At 44.3% G+C, this 15,513-nt stretch overlaps 1 protein-coding gene across 1 annotated transcript in view; it reads left to right on the top strand.

Moving 5' to 3' along the window:
* LOC136573863 (deleted in malignant brain tumors 1 protein-like) overlaps positions 1-10,211 on the top strand; it is a 78,654-nt gene extending 68,443 nt beyond the window's left edge. Inside the window, exons 23-29 of the mRNA XM_066574976.1 lie at positions 177-397; positions 795-933; positions 2,910-3,130; positions 4,866-5,041; positions 5,469-5,857; positions 7,143-7,390; positions 10,045-10,211. Coding sequence (XP_066431073.1) covers positions 177-397; positions 795-933; positions 2,910-3,130; positions 4,866-5,041; positions 5,469-5,857; positions 7,143-7,390; positions 10,045-10,211 — 1,561 coding nt within the window. The remainder of the gene's footprint in view (positions 1-176; positions 398-794; positions 934-2,909; positions 3,131-4,865; positions 5,042-5,468; positions 5,858-7,142; positions 7,391-10,044) is intronic.
* Positions 10,212-15,513: the final 5,302 nt, after the last annotated feature.

Genomic DNA, 15,513 nt, shown 5'->3' with positions numbered 1-15,513 from the left:
GTAGTAGTGTTTTTTATCTCACTTTTTATATTCTTGGTATTCTATTCACTATTTACCCTATATTACATTAGACCAATTTAGTTTGTATTCTACAATATGCTAATTTCTGCCAACTAATTTTTCCACCATTTCCAAGAATAAATATTATTTCTTTGGCTATATTCTTTTCAAAACAGTCTGGAAGAACAATATTCCTGCGTCTATGACTCCGTGACAATATATGATGGTTCCCCATTCAGTTCCTCACAGCTGGGAAGACTCTGTACTGCTTCTAACGCTACAAGATTTAGGTCTACCTCTAATGTGATGAGCGTTGTTTTCCAAACTGATGGAAGTGTACAAAGGACTGGATTCCAGGCTGTATACTCATCAACTCCCAAAAACATTACCTCTCCAGGTAATATTGTTGTAGTAGTGGGCATAATGGAAAGAAAGCATTGCGCCACATTTAATTTTTTTTTATAATTTCTGTCTTGATCAAGGAGAAGGTAAAGCAATATCTTCTTATAGTATATATTTATGAAATACAGAGACTTATACTGTATTTTCTATATGGTGTGTTGCTAAAGCCTCTGAGCCTATAATTCAATATCTGACCTTGGACTTGTACGTTCACAAGTCACATGTCAGCATACAAGTAAAATACTTGGAAAGATTTGTCACATTTGTAAAATATCTTACCACATTTTTGTCAGACTGATGTCCTTTAAGAAACTGCACAATTACAGACATAGACTGCTGCCATTTTATCGCATAGAAATAACAGTTTTTCCTTTGACATGTGCTTCTTACAGCTAGCTGTGGTGGGATCCTGACAGATTCTTGGGGTGTCATTGAAAGCCCTGGATATCCAAACTCGCGTAACCCTGCAGACTGTGTTTGGCATATTCAAGTCCCAAATAGCATAATCCAGATCTATTTTAGTGATTTTGCGTAAGTAATATTTTAAATGTATTTGATCCACACATTACCATATAAAGCTGTATATTGGGTATCAGTTTTCCCAACAAAAAAAGATAAAGCTAACATTGACATTATGCTACCATTCAAGGAGTTACATTCACACAAGCAGCTTTCTAAATACAACTTAGCAACTTTCTTCTGCTCTGCATCTAAAATCTGAAACAAAAAAATGAATCCTCAACACAGAAGACTAGAACCCCAGAACTTTACACCTGAGTGAGGATTTATTGACTGAATTGTAAGTTTTTAGATGTTTGAACATCCATTAGGCTTGTGTGGCAGAGGATCTGATCACGTTTGTGCATGTATCATATCAATGGTTGCTGATAACCTGTATCTTATACAGTACTTTGTGGTTGATTTGATTGAACATGAAATTAAACAATGTGGTCTTTGAAATCTGCAATGTATAGGAAATTATTGCATCGTACTGTATTTGTATATTACCCAAAGGATTCATAGCAAGTGGGAAGAGGAACACTGATTAACTTCCATACAACACTGTTACTTACAGTTTTGTTCTTTTATTTAACCTTTGATCAGCAGGGTAAAGACAAATGTGCTATTCTTTATTGATTCAATGATACTATATATGTGCTTAGAACAATACCTAATGCAAGGAACAATGCTGATAGATTTTTCCCTACTGGGGTTTGTTTGCTTCCGCATTTATGTAGCTGTTACTTGATGATTTTTTTTAACTGGTGGTATATTTGTATGTTGTTGTTCATCTGTAATTATGCTTTCCTTGCTGCATTGGAAATCAGCTACTGATGCTCCACCTTCTGTAATGAGGTCAATAGGTATAGAGGGTTTTCGTAAAGGCTAAACGAGGGAATGGAGTCCAAGGGGTTGCTCGTTCTTCATCCTTATTCCCTACAAGGATATTTGGAATTTCCTACAAGAAATATCCAGGTGACTAATGGAGTAATCTCTGTTAAAGGATGTTGCATAAATAAAGAGTAGACACCAGAACTTGGTACAAAGGTGGCAAGTAGGATTCATGGTAAGACAGTGCATGTGTCAAAGCAGGCAGAGTTTGGCCATCAGCAGTATACAGGCAAAGGTCAGTATGGGCAGCAGGCAGGCAGATATGGTCAAGTACACCAGCCAGTTTGGTAACAGAAGCAGCAGGCAAAAACAGCTATCCAGATAGAAGCTATTAATAAGACCTTACTGCTCAGGCCCAGAGAACTGTGCAAAGGGTCTTTAAAAGGGCTTGGGGGCAAATTGGCAAAGGTCATAGGCTTTTAGAACATACTTTCATTTTAAAAAGCAGGGGACCAGCAGAAGCACTCGCCCCACAATCAGAGTGGCAGTATGCTGGAGCAGAACCACAACTAGAAGGAGAATACCAAACAGAAATGTGTGATCAGTGCGGCATGACTCCTTTCTTCTGTATATGTATATATACACAGCAAGTCCAGTAATTGCTTCCAAATTCCCTAATAGGTCAACCTAAAATAGGAAAAAATAAGGATTAGACAACCGTATACAATTACAGTCAGACCGTACATATATAGAAGTCAGAAAGAGCTATTGAAAGCTGGGGAATCACTTCCTATGTAGATGACATGAGCTTCTTTAGGGTGCTACTCAGAGTACAGTAAATGTAAAATAGAGATATCCTTATTGTGGCACATGTAGAGACGTACAAATAGAGCAGTAGCACAGGTAAACAGCAGTACAGTTTGAGTAGCAGTGGTGCAGAGCAGGGTACTACATGTAGTACCGGTAGAGAGCAGGAAAGTACCGTACATATAATACAGGAAGAAAGCAATACAAGTTTTGTGTTTGCAGTGAAGCTTACAAATGTAGTCCAGACATGCAATGAGACATTGAAAGTTGTCCACTTTGACCATAAATTCATTGATACTAAATTATTTGTTAAATTTTTAGACTCTTGTTAATTAAAAGTTTAGCTGTTTTTTTTATTTTCACAACAGCCTTGAAAATTCACCATACTGTTCATCTGGATCCGTGTCAGTATATGATGGGACACCCTCTGGTTCCCCATTACTGGCAAAACTTTGTGGGACAACAAGACGGAATTTTACCTCTTCATTAAATGGTTTGAGTGTTGTCTACAAGAGCACAGGGAGCAACAACAACTTTATCCGGGGATTCCGGGCAAATTATTATGCTACTTACCAAAACAATCAAAATGGTAAATATGCAGTTTACTACACAGTAATGTAAAACCTATAATGGAAACAGTTTACAGCCAGTCCCAGTTACTATGAGTATTAGCTGGGGAGTGAAGTGAAAGCAACACAACCAGATTCTCTTTTTATTGTGCCTAAGTTACATTACATAGGGGTGAACTTACTTTTGCAATTAGCATTGAATAATTGAGTTGTGACCCCTTTACTTTTCATAGGACCTAAAGAATGCTCGTGCTAAATTTCACATTTCTACAGCACCGGGAAGTTAGAGAATTAGATTAGGTACATTACACAGGGGCACCAATACTTTTGCAATTAGCATTGAATGATCGAGTTGTGACTCCTTCACTTTTCCTATTTAGTACCTAAAGAATGTTCCTGCCAAAATTCATGTTTGTACGACACCGGGAAGTCAGAGAATTACCGGCGAGTCAGTACATTATGCAGTGGCTTGGCATGGTATTGCAGGCACAGCTCCTACTGAAATGAATAGGAGCTGTGCCTGTAATACCATACACAGTACATTTGTACATAAACCTTGAATGTTTTTGCTGCATTGAAAAATTGAGATATGCTCTATAGTGCCATGATTTGCGATTTTTTTATTTTGCAGCCCATGTTTCCCTATGAAGCCTCATTGTTTATCGCATTGCAGAAACTTGCGATTTTCGTGCGATGCCTTTTTAACATTAAAAAGTCCTATTGACTTTCGTGATAAAAAAAATTGAAATGCGAGATTATTCTGAAAAAAAAGCAGCTGAAAAATCGTGGAAACAAAAACGTGATATTTCCGCAATTTTCTCGCTTCGAAATCGCTGTCTCCCGTTTGAAAGAGACCTAACAATGGCTTTCCTTATTCAGAAAAAAACCCTTACACCATTTAAGCTGCTTTTAAATGGAAAATCATTCATGCAGTGAAAGAACAATCAGTGATAAATTGCTGATCGAATCTTTCATGCAGACCTAAAAATCGAAATTGGTCTGTCGATACATCATTCTGTGCAAACATGTATGAATGACTGCCTGTTTACTGTGAATGAAGGTGAGCGGCCAAAACAATCTCCGACCCGCTCCGCCTCTATTCACTGAGCGATGATCGCTACTGTTTAAAAGCACCGGAGTGATCATCACTGGAACGGCTTTCTGGCACTGAAGTACTCAAGAGACCCCCCGTGTAAAAGGGGCTTTAGTGTTTTGGCTATATCTGTAGCCTTTCTCAAGTGTGAGCATCAGAACTAAATAATTAGGAGGGGTATCCACATACTTTTGACCATGTAGTATGAATAGATCTGTATGCTCAACAAAATTGATTTTTTTATTTTAATTTCTTTATTTTTTGTTAAAACACACACAAAACAGTGGACACAGAGCAGACAACAAGCTTGGGCCAGCATTGTCCGTTAACGCTCAATAATTGACTGTCTTCTCTAAAATGTCCATATACTGTAATGTGACCCTATGTGAATTAAAACTGAGTGTAGTGATGTTTGTCTTGGTTTCCTCTCTCTTTCTATACCAGATAAATGAGCAATCAAGAGAAAGATTTTTCATATTTTTTTTTTACAATCTCAATGCTCACATATAAAAAACATTGAATGAAAATCATGTTTTAGAAGTACAGTGTTAGAAAGTTAGTGGATATACAGCTGTTTCTGACATAAAAATGTATTTATCGCATACATCTTACTTATATAAGGTTGTACATTTATTCACATGTGTTATTTTTATTTTTAACAGTTGTGCTCTCATGCTCATCCAGCTCTATGGAGGCCCAAATTAGAATCGGATATTTACAGTCTTTAGGATATTCTGCAAATGACATTTTTCTAAATGATCCCCAATGCCATCCCTATAATAATGGAAACTGGTTATTCTTTTCCATACCGTTTGATAGATGTGGTACAATTAGACAGGTAAGATTTTAATTCTTTAAATCTTACAATCCCCTATTTTATTAATCCACACTTAAAAACTATTGTAGAATGCCAATACCTTACACTCAATTGATGCAAGTCAAAACTGTGGTGTAACCATAACCTCATATTCATATCTCCACGAAAATATCAAAGTCCAAAACCACAGACAGTAATAAGGAATTGCCCTCCCCTCATTTCATGACATGCTATATTGAAAATCACTGAGCAATCGATTTTTAGATTTATTGCTAGTCTTTTTACAAAAAGTAGGATATTTAAAAGAAATTAAAGCGGTTGTCCAAGATATAGAAAATGGGGGAAATGTCTTGTAACAAAATAATAAAAGAAGCTACACTGAACGCTTGAATACATGATATGTACCTGTTAGCTGGACAGCCTTCAAATATTCTTTTTCTTTGAATAGGGTGAAGAAGATACAATCAGCTATTCCAATGCAATAATGGGCTACCATATTGATGAAGTGATCGTGCGTAACCAAAGATTCCATTTGAACCTCCGCTGTCAAATGTTTCAAAATACCATGATGCAGATCATGTATCATGCAGACGATGCCACGAGCCAAAATCTGACCCAATATGGCCTATATTATGCATCACTTAACTTCTACCAGGATCCAAACTTCAACTATCCAATCTATAATTATCCATACTACGTAAATCTGAATCAGAACTTATATCTTCAGGCGATGCTACATTCATCTGATACCAACCTCACTTTGTTTCTGGATACGTGTGTGGCCTCCCCAGATCCAAATGATTTTGTGACACAGACTTATGTTTTAATACGCAATGGGTAAAGTTATTTCATTTATTTTTGTTAATTGTTTGTTAATGCAATCTCTTGAAGGACTCTTTCACACAAGCATATATCGTCTGCCGTTTTCACAGCCGGCCGATATACACTACCGTCTGATGCATTGGATTCCAATGCATCACATCTGACAGGTGATTTTGCCTCATATAAAAGCGCCTGGCCGGTCAAGATAGTGCATTTTGGCCGGGCACTTTTACGCCGAGCAGGAAAAATAGTCCTGGAACTATCTTTCCTGGCCGAAATACATTGGCTGCTGCATAGACTCCTATGGGAGCCTATGACAGCTGCCAAAGAAGGTAAGTGGGAGGGAGTTTAGCAGCGTGACTGCTAAACTTCCACCCCCTTTTCTTCTCCTCTCCGCCCCTTTCCGGCTGTTTGCAATGGGAGGGGGTGGGGCGGAGCTAGTTGCTAAGCTCCTGCCCCCTCTCTGCCCCTTGTCCACAGCCAGCAATGGGAGGAGGCAAAAGCTTAGCAGACTAGTACCCACACCGTTCCGCCTCCTCTCCTTGTTGAGAGCAGGCGAGGGGGAGACAGTTTAGCAGAGCTAAATTGTCTTCCCTGCCCGATGGCATGGCGGGTTCGGGCTGTCTGAACAGAGTACAAATGATAGATTTTTGCGCTTGTTCACACATTTTTACGGCACCAGCGGGCACACATAAAAACGCCTATGTTCGTGGGTAAGAGCCCTAAATTGGGCTATGGAAGGAAATGTTGTGAAACTGTGTGTTATGTAAACTTCTTGTAATTTGTAAATTGTGATAAATGTTAATTCTTATACTTAAGAAAAGAAGCTTGAAGAAAAATTATTTACTAAAATAGTCATTAGAAATATCAATCTTTGCTTTTATACTCTTGGGGTTTAATGCGTCACTCCAATATCAAACAACATTTCCTTTTAGGTCCAATACTGTGCACTTTTCAGATTATGTCTTTATAACAGCTGGAGTTCTGTTTTTTCTGATTAAGAACTCCAAATCCATACTTCCTTCACATTCTGGCTGCCTGTACTATTGAGTACTTAGGATCTAACGCTATATAGATTGGTTATGGAGTTCCATTAGAACTGTAAAAATCTGTATGCAGTAACCACCTTCTAGTGAAGGCTTTGGGCAAAGAGAAATGTAAAGGGAAGACGCGGATAACACTTTTCTCATCAAAATAAGACTTTCAAGAAAACATACACTTGCTACTGGTTTGATGATTATTTTAAGATGTACTATGTGTAATACATAAATAAGCTTACCTTTTTTCCTTGTTTTTACAGATGTGTTAGAGATCCTACTTATGTGACTTACCCGAAGTACTTTTCAAACCAAGCTCGCTTTGGATTCCGTGCTTTCGCATTTGTCCGAAGGTTTTCTACAGTTTACCTGCAGTGTAAAGTGACTGTGTGCCCAGAATATGACTACAACACTCGTTGCTATCGGGGATGCATCAATAGGCGCAAAAGGGCTTTAGCAGCTTCTGATACGCAAATGAATGTAAAAGTAGGACCAGTTGTGTTTGAGAAAAGTAATACAAAGAAATAAATAAGCAATTCAAACATGCAATCATCTACTTATAACTAATATTTGTAGATTGTACTTTGATCCTTTATGAGCAAATGTAATTGGAGACCTGGTAGAGAATATTGTATTTATCACACTGAAATGCTGTGCAATGGTATGTATTTAGTTTGTATCATATATAGATTTATGTCAAATAAAGAAATACAAATATTTAAATAGATGTTTTTAAATGAAAGCCTTTTTGAATGCAATAGGCACTTTACATAGTTTACTACACCTTACATATTAAATAGGCCTGGCTTTATTCTGCTGGTAAAGGTATTTTTGCTCTAATCTAAACGATCATGTGATATTTGCTTTTTGCAATTTGTGTGTATGGGCCATTTTTAAATGTCGGATCACAAGATAGGACATAGATAGAATCTAGTATTGTATTAACAGGCTTTACATATTTATGCATCATAAATCCACCAATCAGTAGTACATGCAAATATTTATGTTACACACAGTATATGAGTAGACTCACTGAGCCATAATACGACCTTAACATAGGGCCTTGCCATACCACTGCACCTCTTCAATGCAGATTCGGTAACCTGTTACATTGGATACCATATTACAAAGGTATTTTTCACTAAGAACCTTGGCTTCTAAGTAGAATATCTTTGTAATACAGTTCCATATAGAGGCACCATAAGGCAGCAAATGGAATACCCACAAGGACTGCAGGGACTCTATATGTCCCCATACAGGCTCTGTAAGCACAGTTCTGTTACAAGCATGAGGCCGAATACAAATACTGTATGCAGATGAGAGAATTCTTTTTGTGACAATTGGAGAGCTTTAAAAAATCATCTTTGCCTTCCAAGCTATTAAATAGATTTGTACTCTACAGATATAAAACTGGACATGATAATCGTAAGTCACCTTTTTATGAAAATAAACAGGAAAAAAAGGAGTAGAAAGTTATTTGCAGTGAATTGCCTGTTTTAGTGTTATTGTCTCAGTAAGGGCTGTTACCCACTAGTGTTTTTCTTAACGCTGTGATATTGTTCCTTTTTTTTCAATGGGACTTTCTAATGTTAAAATCGCATTGTACAAAAACTGCAGAAGCGCAAACTTGCGATTTTAACATTAGAAAGTCCCATTAAAAAAATGCAGCGATATCGCAGCGTTAAAAAAAACGCTAGTGGGTAACAGCCCTAAGAGAAATTAAGTAATCTTGTAGATGTGATACCTTTTTAATGGCTAACAAAAATACTCGATGTTACAGCAAGCTTTCTGGATATCGCCCCCTTCGTCAGGCTAATAAATGAAACTAGCTTGTGTTATGTCTGCTCGGCGCACTAAAGCACTACTCCTCAGAACGAACGCAAATGTGTCCTATTTAAAACTGCAAACACCCACATAGTGTTTGCAAGGACCAATTGCACCTCCACAGGCAGTGATGGAAGGACCCCTGTCCCTTACTAATCCAGGAAAGTGGGGAAATCCAGGAAACTGCCTAAAAGCTAGGTAATCGCCCTGATAAGGTCGGCCCCACAGTCTTCATCTGGGACCCAGCTATCCCTGATCAGGAACCTGGAGACGATGCACTAAACACATGTGGGACATGACACTGGTCACTCACACACTGTACACAGAACATGACTTCACATAAAGCCCATGTCTGGCACCCTGCACAGACCTAACATACGTCATTGTGCACACCAACATACAGTTTAACACATACCCCATAGAACACAGAACAGGACTGCATATAAAGCACATGTCTGGCCACCAGCACAGACATAACACATGTCACTGTTCACACCAACACACATGGTTGTGCATACCACATATAATGGGAACCCCACCCAGAGCTCACATGCATACAGATGGAATACCATAGCCAGTTTAAGTGTCCTCACACCAGGGGAATAGAGAGTCAACCACTGTGCTGACATAGGGAACAGTGTCAGGCATCACCCATCTGACACACACATAGGACATCAGACGTCTGGGGGTCACACCTGCCCAGGGAAAGGGAGAAACCTGTTGCCCGCCTGCAGCTGTGTGGTCACCGTACCACAAACTACACAATGCACGCACCCCAGAACGCAAGGAGGGGAGGGACAGCAGGTGCCCAGACCATCTTCAGGGAAGGAAAGAGGGACATTTCTGACACGCATGCACCACACCAGCTCTGAGTGGGATTAACAGTGAAGAACTAAGATGACCAGCAGTCTCTCCCAAGAGTTTGCTGGTATTTATCTGCAGCAGACAAGGGGGATAGAATTTGTTCAGCCATTGCAATTGTGCCAGAAATGAAAGCAAATTTGGTTACCTTGAGATTTTTATTAAAATTACATATGATAGTCCAAGGGTGCCAGATCAGGTGGATAAGGAGAATGATCCAGTAATTCAAAGCCCAGGTCAGCCAGTTTACTCTGTTTGGGAGAAGGCAAGAACACAACACCTTGGGTCTACTTTCTTTGCCTTTTTGACTTCAATGTCTCCTTCAATTTATCTAGCAGGCTTGTGTAATATAAATCTATGATAGTAAACCCCTTTGGAAGGTAGCCCATAAGCAGTATCTTTATCCCAGAAGACAGTCACCTTCCTCTTCGATGACTACTTCTTCACTCTAAAAACCCACATTTTATTCAACGTCACCAGTCATGCAAGGAAAATATCAGTATCCTGCCGAAAAAGCTGCAGAATTCCCCAGGAGACTTGCTTTTGATCTGCTGACAAACATTTCGGGACCCAACTGGCAGATACTTTCCTCTTCTCTAGATTATTGTGATTTATGGATCCAACTCTTTCTCTGGAAATGTTCATAGCCCTGGCTTTTTGCCTTAGCAGAAATTTCCTGATCTTCCAGAATCACGTCATGAATAGAGATGAGCGAGCACCAAAATGCTCGGGTGCTCGTTACTCGGGAAGAACTTTTCGCGATGCTCGAGGGTTCGTTTCGAGTAACGAACCCCATTGAAGTCAATGGGCGACCGGAGCATTTTTGTATTTCGCCGATGCTCGCTAAGGTTTCCTTGTGTGAAAATCTGGGCAATTCAAGAAAGTGATGGGAACGACACAGCAACGGATAGGGCAGGCGAGGGGCTACATGTTGGGCTGCATCTCAATTTCCCAGGTCCCACTATTAAGCCACAATAGCGGCAAGAGTGGGGCCCCCCCCTCCCAAAAACTTTTACTTCTGAAAAGCCCTCATGAGCATGGCATACCTTAGCTAAGCACCACACTACCTACAACAAAGCACAATCACTGCCTGCATGACACTCCACTGCCACTTCTCCTGGGTTACATGCTGCCCAACCGCCCCCCCTCCCCCCCACAGCGCACACCAAAGTGTCCCTGCGCAGCCTTCAGCTGCCCTCATGCCACACCACCCTCATGTCTATTTAGAAGTGCGTCTGCCATGACGAGGAACCGCAGGCACACACTGCGGAGGGTTGGCACGGCTAGGCAGCGACCCTCTTTAAAAGGGGCGGGGCGATAGCCCACAATGCTGTACAGAAGCAATGAGAAATAGAATCCTGTGCCACCGCCATCAGGAGCTGCACACGTGGGCATAGCAATGGGGAACCTATGTGCCACACACTATTCATTCTGTCAAGGTGTCTCTGCATGCCCCAGTCAGACCGGGCTTTTTAATTCATAGACACAGGCAGGTACAACTCCCTATTGTGAAGTCCCTGTCGACCGACAGCATGGGTGGCTCCCTGGAACCCACCGGCGATACACAAAAATATCCCATTGCATTGCCCAACACAGCTGAGGTAGTAATGTCGTGCTTAATGCAGGTGGGCTTCGGCCCACACTGCATGCCCCAGTCAGACTGGGGTTCTTTACAAGTGGAAACAGATGCATTTATAATTCCCTGTGGACCCACAGCATGGGTGGGTGCCAGGAAGCCACCGGCGGTACATAGAAATATCCCATTGCATTGCCCAACACAGCTGAGGTAGTAATGTCGTGCTTAATGCAGGTGGGCTTCGGCCCACACTGCATGCCCCAGTCAGACTGGGGTTCTTTACAAGTGGAAACAGATGCATTTATAATTCCCTGTGGACCCACAGCATGGGTGGCTCCCTGGAACCCACCGGCGGTACATAGAAATATCCCATTGCATTGCCCAACACAGCTGAGGTAGTAATGTCGTGCTTAATGCAGGTGGGCTTCGGCCCACACTGCATGCCCCAGTCAGACTGGGGTTCTTTACAAGTGGAAACAGATGCATTTATAATTCCCTGTGGACCCACAGCATGGGTGGGTGCACAGGAAGCCACCGGCGGTACATAGAAATATCCCATTGCATTGCCCAACACAGCTGAGGTAGTAATGTCGTGCTTAATGCAGGTGGGCTTCGGCCCACACTGCATGCCCCAGTCAGACTGGGGTTCTTTACAAGTGGAAACAGATGCATTTATAATTACCTGTGGACCCACAGCATGGGTGGCTCCCTGGAACCCACCGGCGGTACATAGAAATATCCCATTGCATTGCCCAACACAGCTGAGGTAGTAATGTCGTGCTTAATGCAGGTGGGCTTCGGCCCACACTGCATGCCCCAGTCAGACTGGGGTTCTTTACAAGTGGAAACAGATGCATTTATAATTCCCTGTGGACCCACAGCATGGGTGGGTGCCAGGAAGCCACCGGCGGTACATAGAAATATCCCATTGCATTGCCCAACACAGCTGAGGTAGTAATGTCGTGCTTAATGCAGGTGGGCTTCGGCCCACACTGCATGCCCCAGTCTGACTGGTGTTCTTTAGATGTGGAAACAGATGCATTTATAATTCTCTGTGGACCCACAGCATGGGTGGGTGCCAGGAAGCCACCGGCGGTACATAAATATATCCCATTGCATTGCCCAACACAGCGGATGTAACGTCAGCTGTAATGCAGGTGGGCTAAAAATTCATTTGATTACACTGTAGGCGAGGGCCCACAAAAATTGCTGTATCAACTGTACTAATGTACATCAGAAAAATTGGCCCTGGCCAACCAAGAGGGCAGGTGAAAGCCATTAATCGCTTTGGTTAATGTGGCTTAAGTGGTAACTAGGCCTGGAGGCAGCCCAGTTTAACGAAAAATTGGTTCAAGTTAAAGTTTCAACGCTTTTAATAGCATTGAAACATATAAAAATTGTTTAGAAAAATTAGATGAGTGAGCCTTGTGGCCCTAAGAAAAATTGCCCGTTCAGCGTGATTACGTGAGGTTTCAGGAGGAGGAGCAGGGGGAGGAGGAGGAATATTAGACACAGATTGATGAAGCAGAAATGTCCCCGTTTTGGATGGTGAGAGAGAACGTAGCTTCCATCCGCGGGTGCAGCCTACGTATTGCTTACGTATCGCTGCTGTCCGCTGGTGGAGAAGAGAAGTCTGGGGAAATCCAGGCTTTGTTCATCTTGATGAGTGTTAGCCTGTCGGCACTGTCGGTTGACAGGCGGGTACGCTTATCTGTGATGATTCCCCCAGCCGCACTAAACACCCTCTCCGACAAGACGCTAGCCGCAGGACAAGCAAGCACCTCCAGGGCATACAGCGCTAGTTCATGCCACGTGTCCAGCTTCGACACCCAGTAGTTGTAGGTGGCAGAGGCGTCACGGAGGACGGTCGTGCGATCGGCTACGTACTCCCTCATCATCCTTTTACAGTGCTCCCGCCGACTCAGCCTTGACTGGGGAGCGGTGACACAGTCTTGGTGGGGAGCCATAAAGCTGTCCAGGCCCTTAAAGACTGTTGCACTGTCTGGGCTGTACATGCTGCTCGATCTCCGCACCTCCCCTGCTACCTGGCCCTCGGAACTGCGCCTTCGGCCACTAGCGCTGTCGGATGGGAATTTTACCATCAGCTTGCTCGCCAGGGTCCTGTGGTATAGCAACACTCTCGAACCCCTTTCCTCTTTGGGAATGAGAGTGGGAAGGTTCTCCTTATAGCGTGGGTCGAGCAGTGTGTACACCCAGTAATCCGTAGTGGCCAGAATGCGTGTAACGCGAGGGTCACGAGAAAGGCATCCTAACATGAAGTCAGCCATGTGTGCCAGGGTACCTGTACGCAACACATGGCTGTCCGCACTAGGAAGATCACTTTCAGGATCCTCCTCCTCCTCCTCCTCCTCCTCCTCAGGCCATACACGCTGAAATGATGACAGGCAAGCAGCATGGGTACCGTCAGCAGTGGCCCAAGCTGTCTCTTCCCCCTCCTCCTCATCCTCCTCATGCTCCTCCTCCTCCTCAATGCGCTGAGATATAGACAGGAGGGTGCTCTGACTATCCAGCGACATACTGTCTTCCCCCGGCTCTGTTTCCGAGCCCAAAAAGCGGCTGCCTTTATGGTTTGCAGGGAACTTCTCAAGATGCATAGCAGAGGAATGGTGACGCTAATGATTGCAGCATCGCCGCTCACCACCTGGGTAGACTGCTCAAAGTTTCGAAGGACCTGGCAGATGTCTGCCAACCAGGCCCACTCTTCTGAAAAGAATTGAGGAGGCTGACTCCCACTGCGCCGCCCATGTTGGAGTTGGTATTCCACTATAGCTCTACGCTGCTCATAGAGCCTAGCCAACATGTGGAGCGTAGAGTTCCACTGTGTGGGCACGTCGCACAGCAGTCGGTGCACTGGCAGATTAAAGCGATGTTGCAGGGTGCGCAGGGTGGCAGCGTCCGTGTGGGACTTGCGGAAATGTGCGCAGAGCCGGCGCACCTTTACGAGCAGGTCTGACAAGCGTGGGTAGCTTTTCAGAAAGCGCTGAACCACCAAATTAAAGACGTGGGCCAGGCATGGCACGTGCGTGAGGCTGCCGAGCTGCAGAGCCGCCACCAGGTTACGGCCGTTGTCACACACGACCATGCCTGGTTGGAGGCTCAGCGGCGCAAGCCAACGGTCGGTCTGCTCTGTCAGACCCTGCAGCAGTTCGTGGCCCGTGTGCCTCCTATCTCCTAAGCTGAGTAGTTTCAGCACGGCCTGCTGACGCTTGCCCACCGCTGTGCTGCCACGCCGCGCGACACCGACTGCTGGCGACGTCCTGCTGCTGCTGACACATCTAGATTGCGAGACAGAGGTTGAGGAGGAGGAGGAGGAGGGTGCTTTAGTGGACGAAGCATACACCGCCGAACATACCACCACCGAGCTGGGGCCCGCAATTCTGGGGGTGGGTAGGACGTGAGCGGTCCCAGGCTTTGACTCTGTCCCAGCCTCCACTAAATTCACCCAATGTGCCGTCAGGGAGATGTAGTGGCCCTGCCCGCCTGTGCTTGTCCACGTGTCCGTAGTTAAGTGGACCTTACCACTAACCGCATTGGTGAGGGCGCGTACAATGTTGCGGGAGACGTGGTCGTGCAGGGCTGGGACGGCACATCGGGAAAAGTAGTGGCGACTGGGAACTGAGTAGCGCGGGGCCGCCGCCGCCATCATAGCTTTGAAAGCCTCCGTTTCCACAACCCTATACGGCAGCATCTCAAGGCTGATAAATTTGGCGATGTGGACGGTTAACGATTGAGCGTGCGGGTGCGTGGCGGCGTACTTGCGCTTGCGCTCCAACACTTGCGCTAGCGACGGCTGGACTGTGCGGTGCGAGACATTGGTGGATGGGGCCGAGGACAGCGGAGGTGAGGGTGTGGGTGCAGGTCATGAGACGGTTGTGCCTGTGTCCTGAGAGGGGGGTTGTATCTCAGTGGCAGGTTGGGGCACAGGGGGAGAGGCAGCGGTGCAAACCGGAGGCGGTGAACGGCCTTCGTCCCACCTTGTGGGGTGCTTGGCCATCATATGTCTGCGCATGCTGGTGGTGGTGAGGCTGTTGGTGGTGGCTCCCCGGCTGATCTTGGCGCGACAAAGGTTGCACACCACTGTTCGTCGGTCCTCAGGCGTCTCTGTGAAAAACTGCCAGACCTTTGAGCACCTCGGCCTCTGCAGGGTGGCATGGCGCGAGGGGGCGCTTTGGGAAACAGTTGGTGGATTATTCAGTCTGGCCCTGCCTCTACCCCTGGACACCGCACTGCCTCTTGCAACCTGCCCTGCTGCTGCCTCCCCCTCTGAAGACCTGTCCTGAGTAGGCGTTGCACACCAGGTGGGGTCAGTCACCTCATCGTCCAGCTGCTCTTCCTCCGAATCCTCTGTGCGC

This window comes from Eleutherodactylus coqui, chromosome 1 (genome assembly GCF_035609145.1).
Source record: "Eleutherodactylus coqui strain aEleCoq1 chromosome 1, aEleCoq1.hap1, whole genome shotgun sequence".
Lineage (NCBI taxonomy): Eukaryota > Metazoa > Chordata > Amphibia > Anura > Eleutherodactylidae > Eleutherodactylus > Eleutherodactylus coqui.
Note: the sequence above shows the minus strand (reverse complement) of the source record. Positions and strands in the feature narration are given on the sequence as shown.